The 19,316-nt window shown below is 33.5% G+C and overlaps 3 protein-coding genes and 1 long non-coding RNA gene across 5 annotated transcripts; 1 reads left to right on the top strand and 3 right to left on the bottom strand.

The window, feature by feature from the left end:
* Positions 1–7,628: 7,628 nt before the first annotated feature.
* Positions 7,629–9,093, top strand: LOC140988251 (probable WRKY transcription factor 65). Of its 2 annotated transcripts, none has more exons than XM_073457261.1 (3): positions 7,629–7,876; positions 7,988–8,140; positions 8,332–9,093. In XM_073457261.1, the coding sequence occupies exons 1-3, from the start codon at positions 7,740–7,742 to the stop codon at positions 8,921–8,923; spliced, it is 882 nt and encodes a 293-aa protein (XP_073313362.1). In that variant the 5' UTR covers positions 7,629–7,739; the 3' UTR covers positions 8,924–9,093. The 2 variants fall into 2 exon arrangements, with proteins under 2 accessions (XP_073313362.1, XP_073313361.1); XM_073457260.1 differs by having other exon boundaries at positions 7,985–8,140; positions 8,332–9,087.
* Positions 9,094–10,005: 912 nt separating this feature from the next.
* Positions 10,006–12,170, bottom strand: LOC140987095 (ras-related protein RABA1d-like). The gene is made up of 2 exons (XM_073455487.1): positions 11,709–12,170; positions 10,006–10,589 (listed from the first exon to the last, which is right to left on the bottom strand). Exons 1-2 carry the CDS (start codon positions 11,927–11,929, stop codon positions 10,154–10,156), a joined length of 657 nt encoding a protein of 218 aa, XP_073311588.1. The 5' UTR covers positions 11,930–12,170; the 3' UTR covers positions 10,006–10,153.
* Positions 12,171–13,437: 1,267 nt separating this feature from the next.
* On the bottom strand, positions 13,438–14,928 carry LOC140988978 (uncharacterized). The gene is made up of 3 exons (XR_012177401.1): positions 14,655–14,928; positions 14,255–14,568; positions 13,438–13,697 (listed from the first exon to the last, which is right to left on the bottom strand). It is a non-coding gene; the product is annotated as an uncharacterized lncRNA (long non-coding RNA).
* Positions 14,929–16,381: 1,453 nt separating this feature from the next.
* LOC140988725 (protein GRAVITROPIC IN THE LIGHT 1-like) lies at positions 16,382–18,876 on the bottom strand. The gene has a single exon (XM_073457779.1). It carries the CDS (start codon positions 18,442–18,444, stop codon positions 17,077–17,079), a length of 1,368 nt encoding a protein of 455 aa, XP_073313880.1. The 5' UTR covers positions 18,445–18,876; the 3' UTR covers positions 16,382–17,076.
* Between the last annotated feature and the right edge of the window lie 440 nt (positions 18,877–19,316).

Genomic DNA, 19,316 nt, shown 5'->3' on the forward strand with positions numbered 1-19,316 from the left:
ACCTTACCTTACCTGCATGGAAATGATATTTTTTTTTTAAATATTAATAATCGCGCTGCACAGTGATTGTGTGTATGTTAGAGATTTTATATTTATATAACAAAGTTCCTCTTTATCATGAAAAAATTAACGTAATAGATGAAAGCTAGATTATAGATAAATTATGAGATATATACCATATAGAGAGGCGTGCATCTCCAAGGTGAAAATGAATTAATTTTTTTATATATTCTAATAATTGTATTCGTACATTGACTTTTCAAAACAATTACAATATAGTTAAGGATAAAGATACAAATATGTATGTATATATAAAAAAGAAAATTAAAGAAAGAAATTTTCAGCAAAGATTAATTACGTACTGCATGTGCTATAAGGAAAACTTGGGTGGAGTTAAAAACATATGTAATTCCCATATATAAATATAGATTTTTAATATAATTAGTAGATAAATGAATGCGAGATGACCAAATTTGAGTTTTAAACTAAAGCTTCTTCTTAATATATATTATGGATGAATGTAAAAAAAATTAATAGAAATTAAGACTTCGTACCTTAATTCATTATTTGAACTTGAGTATGAAATGTCCTTAATTATATTTTTTTAATAATATTTTGCATATTAAATTATAGAGTTTTGTCTTTTTAGACTATTGAGATCTTTGATAAACTTTAGATATGATAGATTTATTTAAAAGAGTTTATTTCATAATAAAACTCTTATTTTCATATCTTGTAGGATTCTATTTAAAGAATAAATTTTAGGACAAAGAAAGCTTATAAATAATCAAATATAGACGTTGGGATTGAGGGATTAATATAGACGTCGTAGAAGAGCAAACATGAGAGTTGGTGATTTAATTCGAAGAGATCAAGTGCTCAAGTCATTGGCGTATTGATGTGTTTTCGTGGAGTATTAAGGACATGCAGACACAACACTTAATAACAGTGCTGATTAGAGTATAGTTCATCAAACAAAATTTCGGCTTCACAAAAACATTGTTTCCGTAGTTTTGGTTATTTGGTTTGATAAGTGTTTTGGATATACTTTGCTCTCTCACTTCGTTAAGGGAGTTAGTTTTTCTTTATTCACTAGTAATTATTTTGTAAAATTACAATTTTTTCTAGTAAATATTTTACCATGAGGCAACGAAACACTTGTGCATGATTAATTATGTCTTATTTTATTCATCAAAATTTAATTGTGTGATAGATTGTATTATTTCGCTATTTATTGTGCTAAGATGTTACAATATACACAACATCTATATCTGATTCACACAATCTTCATCTATTTATTATTTTTATGACAAACTCTTTAGTGTAATGCGTGCATTATCTTAAGTCACGATGATCGTTTGTCTAGATTGTTGGCATTTCCAAAAATAGTTTACAAAGTATAATCTTGCAAAATTTATATAAACTTTCATGTTGCCTCTGAAAAATACGTACACCTCACTTCATTTTGTATAAAATTTTCGACCTTTTTGCAAGTTTCTCAGTGTAATATGTTTACATGACTACGTTTTTTATGCACATTTCGTTAAATTAGTTTAATTGTCTTTAAATACAATTATTTAACATGAATAAAATATTTCCAGCATTTAATTATAAAGTGGTGTAAATACAAGGAGTTTGTTTTGCACCACCATATAATTATTTAAAATTTTGAAACATCAATTAGTGACTAATATTAAAAAAATTAGTGTTGTCTTAAGAATTTATATAAACATTTAGTTTAGTTATAGCCAATATTATTATTTGTTTTTTTTTTCTTTTTTTCGATTTTCCACGGTTCTTTATAAACATGTATACAACTTTCTGATCGAAGAGGACGCTAAATGCACTTCGGCTGGAAAAACATCATGATTTTGTCAAAATCTCAATACGATCATTGAAGATTGATTTAATCATAGTAGCTTTTAATATTCCTGATCGACTTTTTTTTTCAATTCGAACAAATCGATGTAACACAAAGTATTTCGTTTTGTTCATGTTCGATCGTTGATCCAATAATTCTGGACTTACATATGAATATATAATTATGTATTACAAACTGCGCTTAAGATTAATCCCGATTGAAATTGATGATCTCCTACTATTTGTGTTACGTAGGATTTAATTTATATTATGAAGTGTTTATTTTATACTACAAATAGTTATTTGTTAAATTATATGGCAGCAGAAATATAATATGTATATAATATAATCCCGAGATCTCATCTCATAATCTTATCAAGAACAAAGAGAAAGTTAAAAAGAATCCTTTTGGAAAATACTTAGGTCTAATAGATAATCACGAGATTCCTAATTAAATTATCATGGATTCAGTATTTTCCATTTGTTCATACAAATTTCTTGCTAATGTAACATGATTTTCTTGAGTTGTAAATACAAGATTTCATAAATTTCTATGTATCCAATAGTTCAAGATTATACGTATTTGGGTTTTTTTCCTTTCAAGGGAAATTAGACTTCAAGGTATGTGATGTCCAATAAATTAGTCCGGTAGGTAATTACTATTTAGCTGGTTTAAAAGGGTTTTAACCTTCAACTAAAAAATGCCCGTCTGCACAATGGGAACTATCTAACATTACACTGCCTGTGATTTCTCATTCCATTTTTGGACCCTAGAGAAATAAATATTGTATAAAATTGGGTCAAAACTCCTCTGCAGGAAGCTCTGGTTTTCCCCGAAACCTGAGTCACCCCGCGCTTTGTCTTCTTTCTTTCCCTTCTCCTCTCAGTTTCTGGGATCTATCTCATGCTTTGTTTTGCTAGCTTAGAGTCAAGTTGACAATTGGTATTTTTTATTTTAAAAAAAAAACAGAGAGAGATAAAACATTAGGAAAAGACCAAGTTGCCAGGTATAAATGAAAAAAGTAATATAACAAAATACCTTAGATTGTACTGGCCAATAATTAAATGGCCCGGCCGCCAGTGAGGCTGAATTGCCGGGCAAATCTCCTTTGGCAGTGAGCGCAATAATATATATGTATTTAGCCATTTATTACCGGCCTACTGCCAATGGAGTATTTGCCCAGTAATGCATCCCCACACAAATACAAATTCACTCAAGTTTCAGCTTCCCTTGATGAACAGTATTCCAGTTTTCGCAAATATTTATAGCAGCTAGAGCTAGCATATAGTGAAACTTGTTCGCATATCGGTTACTGGATAGGATATTTTCAGTATATTCTTTAGCAGCTACGAGATTAAAGAAATGGCTGAATTAGAAATACGTACGTACTGTATATCCTCAGCGTTTACGAACAAGAATCGAATCTCCCTTCTGAACATGAACGTGCGCCATGTTTGAATGATCATGATCTTCTGCACGTAAAAAGGCATATCCGTGGAACAAAAAGGGCAGCGAGTGAAAAAGGTTGAGGGGTGAAAAACCCAGAGGAATAATAGTCTCAAGCATATGCTACTTCTTACTTCAGCATATCCCAATTACCTTCCAGACTGTATTTGTTTATATGTTTAGTCCATCTTCCTTAAACCTATCTTCAGCTTGATCTTAACAATTTTTATCCCTAGCTAGCCAGTTTTTAAAAATATCTCAAGACTAACCTCGCTAAAATTGAATTATATTTAACCCATGCAAGCAATAAACTTATATCTATGGAAAAAAAAAGTGAATGATAGAATATTTCGAGTGTATAATATATTATGGAACTTCAACAAAATAAATAGATTTGTTGTAAATATAGACTTACTTAGCTCTCTTGTGTTTTGCCATAATGATTTTCCATAAACTTTTAAAAATGTCGCTAAATTAGCACTTGCCATTAACTAGGGTTGATTGAGATGATTAAATATTTTCAAAAGTTTAGTGGCCAAACCTAGATTAACTTGATCTGTTTTGATAAACAAAAGTCAAGTAGATTTCAGTCTCCTTCATATCAAGTTATGCAATTTTAATAGTAAGTGTTATGAATTTCAATTGACACTAATTAAAATGATCTTTCTCCAATCAAATCACTCTATTTAAATAAAATCTATCTATCAATCCGAGCGCAACTTTGGATTGAGGATTTGAGATAATAAAGTTCAAATTATTTGACTTGCTTGGAGAGAAAATTCAAGTGGATTTCATATCACATTATATCTAGCTATATAATTTTGATGGTATGAATTTCAAATACACCCAAAACCAGCATCATTGAAATTCATCTCTAAAATCCTTTCTCAAATCAATTCCACCAATCCAAACATAACCTAAAAGTTTTAGGAACAAAAAATATTTTAACATTAAATATAGAGATCAAATTTTTGTTGTTCTCCTATGCTATATGAAAAAAAATATGATAATGATGACTGATGAGGGCCAAACTTGTTTGGATGATTGTCTTGTTGATATTTGAATGGATAAGCGGGCCTTTAGCTTAAAAAAGACACTTTGTCTTCTCTACTTTACACATTTGGACATCTTCACTAATTTGGATCCAAAATATTTCTGTTACGGCCCACTTTCGGGCCTAGAAATCGATTCCCAGGTAAATTATCAAAGAATACTCTTCATTGATTTTTATAAATTAGTTAAGTTGCATTTGGATCGAAGAAACATCAACCTTAGGCCCGACACTTAGAAGGGTAAAAAAATTCAATATTGAATCAAACATTATATTAGATTCAACTGAAATTTAAATCCATATAATCATAGGCCCTAAGTTGATGTTTTTGCCACCAAAACTCTAAGAAATTATTATTTTTACATAATAAAATTACTATTTAAGTGAAGAATTAAAGTATCCTAATATTATTATTTGATTACATCACAAATTTACATTTATATACTATTTTCTTTTTATGACAATTGAACTTATAATCATTATTTTTTATACGTATTAAGTAAATAATATAATAATTTATAAATCATGTTAATCAAATACATGTAATATCATACACGTGCAGTGTGAATCTTGTAAAAGAGAGACAGAGAATGGAAGTCAGAGTAATAATAATATAATATATAAACAAGTTCATCCATATGCGAAAAGTAAATAATATTATACGCACGTTTTTACTTCAACTACGCATATCTCGCGTTTAACTATTCATCATGAAACCATATAGAAAGAGCAATTTCCCATCTTTTAAAAAGTCAGAATTGCCAGACTTCTTCTTATCCCCCACTGTATATTTTTAATAAATAATTAGATTGACCTCATGAATACGCACACACACAAACTTTAAAAGATATTTTAAGTTCGAAAATTCACTAAAAAAATTTAGACATGCCAACATTCAAGAATTGTTAAAGTACAGATTATCATTAATTTATATTTCTCGAATTCGCTCTTTGGATATTGCTGGTTTATAAATAGTTCGATTATCCTATTCATATATTAAATAAAACTAACAAATCATAGTAACTCAATTCGAATTTCGAATAGAAAAAGAAAATGACATATTTCATTAATTATCATATCTGTGCGCGCAGTTATAAATAGTCTATTTTATTAAATTTTTCCAAGCGTCAATAAACTAATGTACATACCGATAATTTGGGATTAATTTTTCAAATATATTGATAAATTATATCAAAATATATATCATGCCAAACAAAGTAAGTAAATAAAATCGAACTTTATTTCCATGCCATAACTTCACTACACAATTAGACGTTTTGCGATCGATTTTTATTTATTTATATTTATAATGCAACAACAAATATATTTTTAATTTATTTGTTAAAACTAATTTAATTTAGATCCTTATATTTGAATCACAGTGATTTAGATTCTCATTTGTCAAATTCCAGCTTTAATTCGGTTTTTTTTTTTTTGGTAATTTTACTCAGTTTTCTAATATGACATTGAATCATCGACATGGATGTTGACATTAACACTTTTAATGAAAAAAATCAAAAAATTTAAAAATACAAGACTAAAATTAAAATTTTGTAATATATACTACCGAAACAGCGAAAAAGCAAACATAAATATAAAAAATGACAATTTCTCTTAAAATAATATTAACTCTTAATAAAGTTTTAAATTGGCCCCGAAATTTTCAATATATAATTTTAAAATGTATAGGTTAATTCGAAAATCCTATATATACTCGTAGATAAATAATTGATTATGTGATCATGAGGATGGACATGATAGCCACAAATCAACCATATTTACGCGAGAAAATATATAATAGAATCGATTCAAAACATTATTTGACTTTGGAATACTAAATAAAATAGTATATTTTAAATATAATAATTTGGGGGAGGACATAAATATGAGAGATATATACTAGACGGCAAACAAATCCAAGATCAGAAGCATTCTATTTTTTACTTAAAATAATATATTAAGATATTTAATCAACATCACATTTACTTTTGCTCAATTATTGCGTTATCGAACATTTCAATGCGCTGCCCCCACTAGACGAGTTAAATTAGCGGAACGGATATTAGTACTAGTCTATACAAAAGTAAAACATTTAAATTTTATTTCCAATTTTCAAGTTTTTATCAAGTAAATAAAACAATGAATTATATACTCCAAAAAATATTTAATAATAATATATATGGTTTTTCTATTATTAATTTGAAAAATATAATAAATTTCAAAATTAAAGTGGACTTTTCAAATTTATTTGGCCGAAGAAGACGGAGGACAGTGGGAGCGGACTGTGAAAAAATTTGTGTGTTGCCANATAATATAATGGTATTTGAGATTACATATCAAAAAATGGAGTTGAAGCTCGGATTCACTAATTTGTTCACCATTTAGTAAATTTGAGTTCATCTCACATTTTTTGTTATGCGGCCTTAAGTTATATTTTATTAAATAATGGATGTAGCCGGTCAACAAATTTTTTTTAAAATAAATTTTTATTTTTAAAATATTAGATAATTTGTCTTTCAGAAAATTCAACTGTCATCTTTTAGTATATAACCTCCAGTCCCATTATTACACTAAATAAGGGAATGACTCTCAAGTCCAAATAAAAATGAAATTTCGAAAAAAAAAATTTTGCTATCAGCATCCGATAATGATGGCAACGAGCTACAAATTTTGCAACGTCCGCTGATGATGGAGTTTTGCATTGATTATGATGAAGTACTAAATATTTATTTCGTTATGTTTAGAGAAGGTATCTTATCAAATTTCATTCTTACTTATATCTTTTTATTTTTGACAATTTTAATCTTTTTTCGACATCTTGTTAGTAAAATGTCAAAAAATAACTAAAATTTAAAAAATAGGTATAAGATTAAAATTGAAATTTATAACAAATAAGACCAAAAATATCATTTTCTTGATATATAACATATGAGGGTTTGAATAATCAATTATCCATTCTATATTAATGGTAAGTAATCCATCCGCATTTAATAAATGATATAAATACTGAGGATAAGACAATATGGAATACAAAAAAATAGTTTAGGATAAATCCCCTTAAAGAAAATTTGCCTCGAGATTATTAATTAATATGATAGTAAACTGATAAATCCAAAGGACAGATTAGGTTGCAATATTTAATAAATCACATAATTAATTAATTACAAATTACGACACAAGAATCAACGTAAGGGTTCCTTTCACACAATTAACATTAAAATATACTAAAATCACATTTGCTTGCACGTCCTCTTTAAACTATATCTCAATTAAAACTAAGGAAACAAACAACCCCCAATTCACCATTTCTCCTCCATTGTTTCTCATTAATATCTCCTTTATCACATAATTTTCACAGTTCACACTCCAGTACCGTTAGAGATGAGTAGATTGAAAAACACTAGACTTGTTAGCGAGCTTGTAGATTCCGAGGATTCCCCGGAAAACAGCGGAGATTCGCCTCGCTCCGTCGTGTCTGGAGATATCAAGACCGCTTCCACCTCCTCTTCCAGAAGAAGGTAATTAAACTATTTCTTTGGGCTACATGTGCATGGAAGAAATTATTATTATTATTATTGATAACTTAGTTTAATTGGTACTTGGTTGTTTATTCATATGATTTACAGTAGGAGAGGAGGCTTACAGAAGAGAATTGTGTCCATTCCGATCAAAGAAGTGGAAGGATTGAAGCTGAAAGGTGATCATATGACTGCTCCGCCGTCTGATTCTTGGGCATGGAGAAAATACGGCCAGAAACCCATAAAAGGTTCTCCATATCCAAGGTACCTCTACATTAATTATCCAAATCTCTATCTTGTTTGTCAGCTAAAAACATACACGGGTTTCAAGTAATGAAACACATCAAAACAATCAGCAAGAAACTGTGTTAAATTGGAATCAGGTTATTAATTAAAATCCCAATTTCTTGGAATGGCTTAACCAATGATCTTCTCTTCATCCTACTATGTTGCAGAGGATATTACAGGTGTAGTAGTTCAAAAGGATGTCCCGCAAGAAAACAAGTGGAGAGGAGTAGAGTTGACCCTAACATGATATTGGTGACATATTCTTGTGAACACAACCACCCCTGCCCGGCATCTAGGCATAATCTTCCCAATACCAACCACCAAAAAGCCACCAGCTCAAGCTCGGCCGCCACCGCCGCCACTAACTTGACGACAGCTTCTGTGTCTGAAGAAGATGAAGAAGAACAAGAAGAAGAGAAGAAGAAATCTGTAAATAACCCTTCTAATCATTCTCAAGAAATCATCGAGGAGGAAAAATTCAGCGATCTTTGCGAATTCGGGTGGTTTTCTGAGTTTGAATCCACTTCTTATACCATGCTAGAGAGTCCGATTTTAACCGAGGACGGGATCGCTACAGACAATGAAATGGCTATGATTTTCACAATGCGTGAAGAAGATGAGTCGCTGTTTGCTGACCTCGGTGAGTTGCCGGAATGTTCAACTGTATTCCGGCGTGGGATGGCTCAAAAAGAGGCGGAGCCACGGCGGCACAGTGGGGATGAGGCCATGTGCCTGCCCCAAATTTGTCTTCCGTCATGAACGGGTTTATTATTAATTTTTAATATTGAAAATCTCTAATTAATTACTGATTTATTTTAAAAAAGATTTGAGCGTAGTAGTTAGGAAATTTGTCACATTTTCTTGTAGTTAGCGCCATGGCCGTCTGTTTCTTTTAACGGTTATGTTAAATCATATTTTAATTATGGTATTAATTATTATCTCATCATGCTACATTGTTATTTCCGAACAATGCAACCACTTTATGCAATAACTGAATTTTTTAAATTAAAAAAAACTCTAAAATTCAGCTAAATTGGTTTTAATTAAATAAATATATAAGCCGGTGCATTTAAAGAAATAAAAATATTTTTTAAAAAAAAAACTCAAGAATTCTTGAAAGGAATTTAATGTGTGATGTCCAGTCAATTACGATGGGGTGGGTTCCAAATAGTATTGAAATAAGATTAACATCGAATGCGCATGTTATGTTGGATTTTAGGTATAATTTAATTCTATAATTTGTTTAAAAATGTGAAATATATTAAATTGAATACATGTAAGTCAGTTACATATATTATTGGAATAGAGGAGACACTTGAAACATAATATATATTCACTCTGAAACAGCTAGCTAGCTAGCATAATTAATACATTCCAGGATGACCAAAAGAACCATCTTCTTCAAAATTATCCTTTGTTAGAATATATATTTTAGCTAATATTAAAATTATTCTCTAATTATACCTAAATATATAATAGGATAAGGAAAAATATTTTTCCCACTTGAGTCTTTGTTAGGCAGATTAAAAAAAAAAATTTAGAAAGAAAAGGTAACGATAATTCGCTTGATCCAAAGCTGCATGTAAACCCAAAAGTCAAATTTTGACCAAATTAAAATTTGACACTAGATCTTGTGCCCTTATGCTCAAAATAAAGGCCATCTAATGTTTATTATAATTAGAGTAATTGATAGGCTACACCAGACACCCTGATAAAAAAATTCTCTTTTTAAAATTTTTTGAAATTTTTTGAAACTAAATACATTGAACTCATATCGAAATATTAAATAAATTATGATGACAATATCAATGAATTATAATTAAACCTCCGCCGCCACAACATTAGGTATTCATATATATAGATGGACGCGCATGGTGAAACAACAAATGATAAGAATATTTTTCGAAACATTGTACATTTTCTTGCTCAACTCCAAATCAGTTCAACAATATTTGGAATCACCCAAGTATACTTAAGTTAGAGTAAAGCCTAAGAGGAACAGCACCCAGATTTTTTCATATCCGATACATCTTTACTAACATCAATTTTCTCCCCCATTGAAGGGACATTCGACGCAGCTGAATCCTCGCCCGCCTCCATGTTCTTCTTGCTCACCATACGATATATCTGATCAAGAACATCTGAGAACGCTTTGTCCACATTAGTAGCATCCAGTGCAGAAGTTTCCATGAAGTAGAGCGACTCTTTCTCCGCAAATGACGTTCCATCCTCAGGTGAGACAGTCACCAGATGTCGAAGATCCGACTTGTTGCCAATAAGCATGGCTACAATGTTGGGATCAGTGTGATCTCTCAGCTCTTTAAGCCATCTTTCCACACTTTCGAATGTGGAATGCCTGGTGACATCGTATACCAGCAAAGCACCAACTGCACCACGATAGTAGGCACTGGTGATGGCACGGTACCTAGAAAGCAAAAGGATATGAAACTTTTAGACTGCTTGTAAGCTACAATAAAAGTAGGGATAACCATTTATGATTTATACTCGGGCAATTCTGGAAGATCCTTAGACGTCCTGATCACTGACCATGACAACCTTTAGTTTAGACATATGTTGAAAGGATACGCATTAGCACCCGTTGAAACATCATTTATCTCTTCATATCTAACTCCCATGTCTGATACATCACCATATAGTACCTACCAACACTACTTTATAAAGAGGATTGTTGATTGGTTCTTTAGAACAGTAATTGACAGCACAAGTTCTCTTCATAATGAACGCAGGCATAAATTTGAACATAGGTTCGTGCAAACATATTTGCCACTCTATAAAATTACTCTAGAGAAGGTATCTATAAATCACTTGAACAGCACTTCCATCAAATTTTGACATTCTTACATAGGAAGATTCAAAAGCAAGTGGAACATCAGAATCCTGAGGAATGCATATAAATATAGCAGATTTGACAAACAGCGCTGGAAATTCATGCACCATGAAAATGTAAATATCGTGGCTTCTCTTTCTCCTAATTTTCGCCAGGCCGTTTACAGTCGAGACTCAAGGGCAGGGCTCCACTCTACCGATATGCATGATTACAGTTTTTCAGTGCAATAAAATTAAAATCGACGATCTTTCTCCCATGATACGGATCGAGAACTCATCTTCCTTCGTTCTGGAGTGTAAAAGCGAATGTACAATCAGTTCACTACAAAATTTCAACAGTATGCTCGAATTCACATTGTCCCCTAACAACTACCCCTTCAAGATAAAAACTGAAAGCTAATTCATAGCCTTCAGATCTGTCCTAAGCAATAGTCAGCACAACGCAACGGACACTAAGAATTTAAAGAAGCCTCGAGAACCAGTGTAGTACACAAAATCGGTATCAAAGCATGAAATTCACAAATCTTGTGCAAAACCCAATTGGGAAAATAGCAATAATTGGACCAAGATTTCAACTAAAACAACAGTAAGATCCGTTCCTCTGAAATGTCAAAGAAACTTAACAATGTGGCCAAACAAAATCGAAAAACCCAGATCAGAAACACCAAAAATAATAAAAAGATGATAAAGATGTCACCTTTCTTGGCCAGCCGTGTCCCAAATCTGAGCCTTGATAACTTTACCCTCCACAGTCACGCTTCTGGTAGCGAACTCAACTCCGATGGTGGATTTAGTCTCCAAGCTGAACTCGTTCCTAGTGAATCTCGAAAGCAAATTGGATTTACCCACACCCGAGTCACCAATCAAAACCAACTTGAACAGATAGTCATAGTCATCTTCCGCTCTGTTCCCAGCCATCTCTAAACTGAATTAATCACTTCTCAGATTAAAGAATACAGTTGTGTGATAAAGAAAATGGGAACAGCAGAGAAAATTGTAAAGATTTTTGGTTTTCTTGTTTATACAACAGTGACTGTAAAAGTTTATTCGTTTCTTTTCATTTTTGAGCTTTATCGTGGGTGCTTGTGTCCTCCTTTTAGCTGTTGCGCGGCATGGCAAGACTGGTTTTAGATTACAGGTTTGGGGTCGTTTTTTGAAACGTGTGACCCGGGAAATGGAACAAGCCGAACATATCACCTAATTGGGCCTGCCAAATATATCATGTGAAACCCATTACACACGCAAAAATCACTCGTATATTTCTACACAATACTATTATTTAAAAATTCCTACAAAAATAGTTGGTATCAGAGCGTAGACTGAGATACGCTCGTACTAGAGTTAGTACACTCGAGTTTCGGCACAACAAATTTGTGCGCATGTGTTTGATTATTTGAAATTACTTGCTCTTGTCTGGCGTGAATTACATGTTAGTATCTTAGGATATGACAGAGTTCCTCGAGGTAGGCGCGGTCGTCCTGCTGCAGAGGTAGCCAATAAAGCTGATGCAGAGGTAGAACAATTGGTGCACATAGTTGATGAAATGGAATTGGCTGTAGCTCGATTTCAGAATATGCATCCTGCGAAATTCTTTGGGAATGAAGGAAGTGATCGAGCTGAAGGATGGCTGAAACACATGGAATTTCTGTTCAACACAGTACATTATGATTCTCATAGAAGGTTAACTATGGCAGTTCTCCAACTCCGGGATCGTGCACAGCGTTGGTGGGAGGCTACTACCAATGTACTGCAGCGAACAGGTACTCAGATCACTTGGGAGGTGTTTCGTGCTAAATTTCTCCAAGAATATGCTCCACCATCCTACTATTCAGCCAGAGAATCGAAATTTCATCGACTAGTTCAGGGCAATATGTCTGTTGAAGAATATGCTCGACAACTTTCTACTCTTCTCACTTATGTACCACATGTGGCTGTCAGTGAAAAAGGAAAATTTTCAAAATTTTTGGAAGGACTGGACTTTCAAATACATGCTATGGTTATGGCTGGGTCGCCTACAACTTATGCAGAAGCTGTGGACAAGGCGATTGGAATTGAGGCGGGGCTGAGACGAGGAAAACAACTACATGCTCCACCAATGCCTAGTGGTGGTTCCTATTTTTCAGCAGGTACACCGTCTTTTTCATCTCAACAGTCATGCCAACAGCAAAAAAAAACAATTCAGACCAAAAAAAAAACAGTTTAAAAAGAAATATCAGTCTAGTTCCTCGAGTTCGAGCAGTTCACAAAGTGCGACAAGTGGACAGTACCTGTGAGGGCATGTTATCCTAATAACGATTTATTAACATGCAATCATGATTAATCAGTAAACAGCGGAAAAGTGAGTTAAAAATTTGCGTTTGGGCCTATAAAATTTTCGGCATGACCTTCGCATAAATAAGACATACCAGAAAATCAAATAGTCAAAATAAACAACATATGTCCTCAATAAACACAACAACATAAACATGTGTCAGCCAAACACAATCATGACATATACAAACCCAAAATATCATAGAGCCGACAAGGCTCGATAGTACTATAATACAATCCTCCAAATATATACATATAGTATCTGGGAGACAGCAACACAACGCAGTACCTAAATACAACTGAACCCACTCTCAAGGAGCTCTGGTACTTCCTGAGGCTTCCTCTCGAGCACCTGAGGTCGAACCACCTGTACCACCTGTCATGTCCACAAACAAAAGACACGACAGGCCCCTCTCGGGGGTCAGAAACCCCAGTACGAGACATCAAGAAACCACGATATATGACATAGAAATGCAATGATGCCATGCATGAATGCAATGCATGTATAGGTGCAGGATATCAGGAGTCAAACGATCGACATCAACAATCATACATATATGCTCGAGCTGGTCCACGACTCAGCGGACCGTGACTGGGATATGGCCCAGCCTCGAAGCCAACAACTACCTAAACCGGACCGAATCAAGGTAGCCAAACATCTCCAGAACACCATATCATATCATATATATAATGGATCTCAACCGAAATATAACTGGATCTCAATATGATATGTTCAGTGGTATTGATGTGTCTAACTAAAATAAAATGTGTGAACCAAAGAAATATTTTATTTTATTTTGCACATCAATTACCAACTGATAATATGCGAGTCAGCATATAAAATCACATAAATCAACAAATAGCACATAAATCATACACATGATCATCAGATGCCTCTGTCAGACATCGTGAAAATAACCGATCTCTACGTACCTCAACTAATTTTACCAGTATCTTAAATCATCCAGAAAATCCTGGAAATGCCAACTCAAAAAAATCACCTGAATATTAATTTAAATGGTCATATTATCATATAAAAATTCCACAACCATTTAAATTCATTACAAAATCCAATTTCAACTATTTAGGCATTTTAAATTCCTAAAATTCCCATATGCGACTAAAATGCCTAAAATCAATTATTTCTATTTTAATTCGTCGCAAAATATTCTTTAACTAATATTCAAGTGACTGCGATGAATTATAGGTTCAACAAATTATATCTCCAACACTGACAATTCCGAAACCTGCAATAATAACCCAATAATTAATTAGTAATGATACAATATTTGAGTCGGAATTAAATTAAATTCACATAGACAACAATTCGCACCGATATAGCTTGTACGTCCAATAACAGTGGCTAAACTCGAGCCTAAACCGAAGCTGACCGGCAACAGGCGACGAACTCGCCGGAGAAGAATACCGGAATCACGCAGAAAAACAGAGCTGAGGGGTCGTTCTCGAAAATTTGCAAAAGTGGTATCAAAAGAAAGCTTACGACATAAGGAACAAAACCCCTCAATCAATTTTTACTTTTGAGCGGCGGAAGACGGCGATTTAGCGGTGAAACCGGCAGCGTTTTCTTCGGGTTTTCGGAAATCACGATTTTAAATAGCAAGAGTTGTATCAATGGATATCTCTCGTCAAGAGTTTTTNTAATATCGTCTATAAACCGATTTAATTATTTGACTTAATTATTTTAAATTTCTCAATTTAAAATAATTAATCTTAATTATCGTCAAATAACATATAATTAAATCGGATCGTTACATAAATCTTCACTTAGCCAAAAATTATTAACACTCATAATAATTTTTATTGATGGATTTTAACTTAAAAAGGTGACGAGCCCAACATACATATATAATATGTTTAAGTAGATCTATTATACTTTTTTTATACTACAACACAATTGGAGTGTTTCAAGACGAAATTTTAGTCATTAAACAATTAACACAAGATGTTAATTTTCATTAAAATGTGAAAATCAACATTATCTCATGGTGTTGGCACCGTGAAGAAACTATGATTTGTACTAAAACACTTTTACGCGTTTGTTTGCCAACCACAACCAATCGATTTCGGGCTTTCTAATTAGAAGAAAAATATCGTCCAATTATATGCATTTCTTGGCCATCGATGAATATTTTCGACACCTGGACTCATATTCTATCAACTTTCGTCAAGTGTTTCTGCAAAGGTCAGCAATTCCACATAATTTATTTTATGTTTCAATATTTTAAAATATAGTAAGAGGTGATAAACGAATTTTGTAAAAATGGTGAAAGCTGAATAAAAAGTAGTGATTACGTTTGGGGATATAAAATTGGATGGTGGATGTCTGATAGATTATATCAGACAGAAAAAAACTGACTTTGTTTCAACAAAAATTTATATGTCCGTGTCGAGATTGTCAGAGTAAATTCATGTAGTAAAATAATTTTGTTTGCAAATATGGGAATCACATTGGGAGAATGAATGACAAAAGAGAAAGACAAGTAAATGGGAAATTGATTTTAAATGAAAAAGAGGCACAGAACATGAATCTATGTATAGTTAACATCACCGCAACCCAAGCCAACATTTACACATTCGATGTCTCTTTCGCTGTCCCCGTAGCTTCAGTGACCGGCGCTTTTCCAAATATATAATATAATATAACGCGCCAAGATAAGTCTCATTCATTGCACAAAACATGTTGTCCTTAATTCAATATACATTGTACAAGAAACCATTAAATAATTTTTTATTTAAGAAAGAAAAATCACAATTTGAGTTTTATATGTTTACATGCTTTTATTTCGATATTTTATATTGATAATAATCAGTTTTAGTTATGTATATTTTAATTTTTGATAATTTTGGTTCATTTTAATATGAGTGTTGATGTAGAAATATATCAAGGTTATGTTGGTGCGAACATGATTTCATTTTATGTGAATACCAAATAGAAGAAAAAATTAAAACAAAAAATTATGAAAGATAGCTATCTAAAACTCAATTATTCCTTGATGCTGACTTTAGGATAATGATATCTATATCTTATGAAATAACACAAAATAAAAATTCATATTTTTACATATGTATTTTCTTATGAATAATCACACGATCTAGTAAATTAAATATCGGCAAATTTGAAAGAAGAGCTTTTGTGAAATATATTACATAAACTTATTCGTACACAATGTGGTCGAAAAATGTAGGAGGCTACGAACGATCTCTTTTTTGGAGAAATTGAGAACCCTAAAATTAGAGAGCAACCAAAGTGGAAACTATGATTGTATATTATATCAGAAAGGGGCCCATATCGTCTCCTTTTGTCACTTCAGAGAACAAAGCCAGAAGCTGATTGGACCCAAAATATGACACTTCACGGCCCCACTTCTTTGAATTCCTTTCACGTGTGGGTCCAGATTCCCTCGATCCTGCCTCTCTGAACTTGGACTTTATGTATACCGAAGACCGTATATAATACAAAATACTACAGCCACGCGCTCGTCGACGCGCCTCCACTAACCCGACTCTTTCCCACCATCCATCAACCTTTCTTGGGATTGCAGTTTGTAAAGATGTGCTCACTATCGCATCGGATCTTGTTTCAAGATTACCACCCCCCACCACTCTGAAAGGTCCATTTGGCCGAAATTTGAAAATTAAATGTGCAAATCATAGATTACATTTGGGTATTTATAATCTGATCGTGACGTAGTAACTTGAGTGATGATTGTTGTTGTACATGAGAAGAACGAGGATTAAGCCGGAGAGGTTGCCGGAGATAAGTACACCTGGCTTTGCACCACCGTCTGGCCAACCTTGAACCCTGGTACCACGGTGAACGCGACCGCCAACTCACACTCCGCTGCCGTGAAAATGTCTTGGTTGACACTTTCCATGTAAACTTCGGAGAATTTGGAACTCTGTTTAACTTGAAATGAGCTGACTTCTTGGCCAAACGAAAATGCCAAACAGTGTGAAAGCCAAACCCTCCTCCCCATTTCAGCAAACATTTTGAAGAATTCGGTCTCTGGGTATTCCCCGGAATTCACCATTTTCCTTTGGTTCAAATTCCCAGAGAATGAGAGCTCCATTTTCGGGTGTACCAAGTGAAGGTACTTGCATTTCAAGAACTTCCCCAACAATGAATTGGGATTCTGCCTTAGGAAATGGATTACACTAGCTGATCTCAACCTCTTGAACTCCTCGAATAAGAAAATTCGACGCTGATGAATTTCTTCTGGCAAGAACTGATCGTTTTCTTGTACAGAAAAGCTTGGATCGTTGAAGCCAGCGAAAATTTCTCTGCACACAAACGATTCAAACATGAAAGATATATGATCCCTTTTGCGGAAAATGAGGCCAGATTGTATAGCATTTGCTGCAGCTTCAATATCCCAGTTCGCAAACTCCATTTCTCGAATCAAGAACTTGACAAAGTTGCGCACAGATCTTAACGCATAGTGCAAAACCAAGATAAAATCTTTAGGACTTACTTCGGAGAACTTAACGTTGTCAATAATCGAAAAGGATCCACTAGCATTCAGCATTTTTTCCAGGGTCTTGTTGTTCTGAATGATATCTTGAAGCTGGTGTTCAAGGGAAGAAATTCGCGCCCCCTTGTTCTCGATTTCACCGCGCATTTTTTTCATTGTAATCTCATACGTCTTCATCAAAGACTGCTGTTCTTGAATTTCCGCAAGCATTAAAGTCACATGGGATGGCGAAGAATCAAACTGTTTCTTCAAGAATTCACGTTTCAGCTCCGAAAGTGCTTTCAACTCATCCACGACAGCTTGATCCGCAGACTGCACTGCCTCGCCACTGTAAGGAAACTGAGCCATTTGAAGCTCCGCATAAGCTGCTTTAACAGCTGAAATTGTGGCAAAAAGCTTGGCAACGAAGGCATCCATTGCAGCCCTGTTTCTGGACTCTTCTTTGGCTTCCTCCGCATCTTCTTTCTCGAACTGGTGAGATTCACAGCACCGGAGCTTTTCTTGGGGGATGAGCAGGCAAAATCCAGGATTCGAGCCAGTTTTTTTAGATGTTTTCAGGTTAATAACGTTTCGAAACTTTCTAGCTAGTCTGCTTCTGTTTGTAGCTGGAGAGGGCCGGATTGGATCCATGAAATTTGAGAAAAAAGGATATCAGAAATCTTAAATCTTGTTCATGAGGCCATGAATAGTTTGAAAACGGTTTCCGGGAAAAAAAGTTGAAAAAGAGTAAAGGGGTGGTTGTGAATGAAGAGAACAAAAGGAGAAGTAGATAATAATTAGAAAAGGCAAGAGACTAACTTTGACTCTGTGGCAAAGATTTAGCTCAGTAAAGCAAAGATCTAAAGGGCGGGTATGAAAGAAAGATAGACAAAAACAAATAAAGAAATTTCAGCATTTTGCATGCGAAGAGAAGAAAAATGAACACGAGCAATGTAGACTTGGAGTGGTGTATACATATTATTTTATAATTCTTGAGGGGTAGGCAGAAACTTGAGGAGTTTTGGATTAGGCCGTGCAATAGTAACTATCCGTGACATATCTGGGATTTAGAATAAGTGAATCGAAATTTAAGTTTTTGATAGATTTCGGATTCAAGAACCAAAAACCATTGCACTTCCTGTGAAAAAATAGGAGCTTGTGTGATTTGTGAAGCGTGTCTTTCATGGAAGGCTCATAGACAGGCAACCATGAGATTGAATAAAAATTAATTGGGCAGATCATGATTTTTAGTGCTGCCAAAAACGAAGGGTATTATTGCACACGGCTTATGATTAGGGGAATGTCATTAGTGATCTGTCTGACTTAAAATTAAAGGACGCACCATTATTCTAAGTAACAAACACGCTATACGATTCCATCAACAATCATTCTTTATACTAATACACACACTATAATTATACGTATGATCAGTTGATAAAATTTTATATATGTGTGTGTGTGTGTGTAGACTAATCTTTTAAAGCACATATGAAATACAAAACACCAGCCCTCTTGCAGCTAGA

Source organism: Primulina huaijiensis, chromosome 11, assembly GCF_012295235.1.
Source record: "Primulina huaijiensis isolate GDHJ02 chromosome 11, ASM1229523v2, whole genome shotgun sequence".
NCBI lineage: Eukaryota > Viridiplantae > Streptophyta > Magnoliopsida > Lamiales > Gesneriaceae > Primulina > Primulina huaijiensis.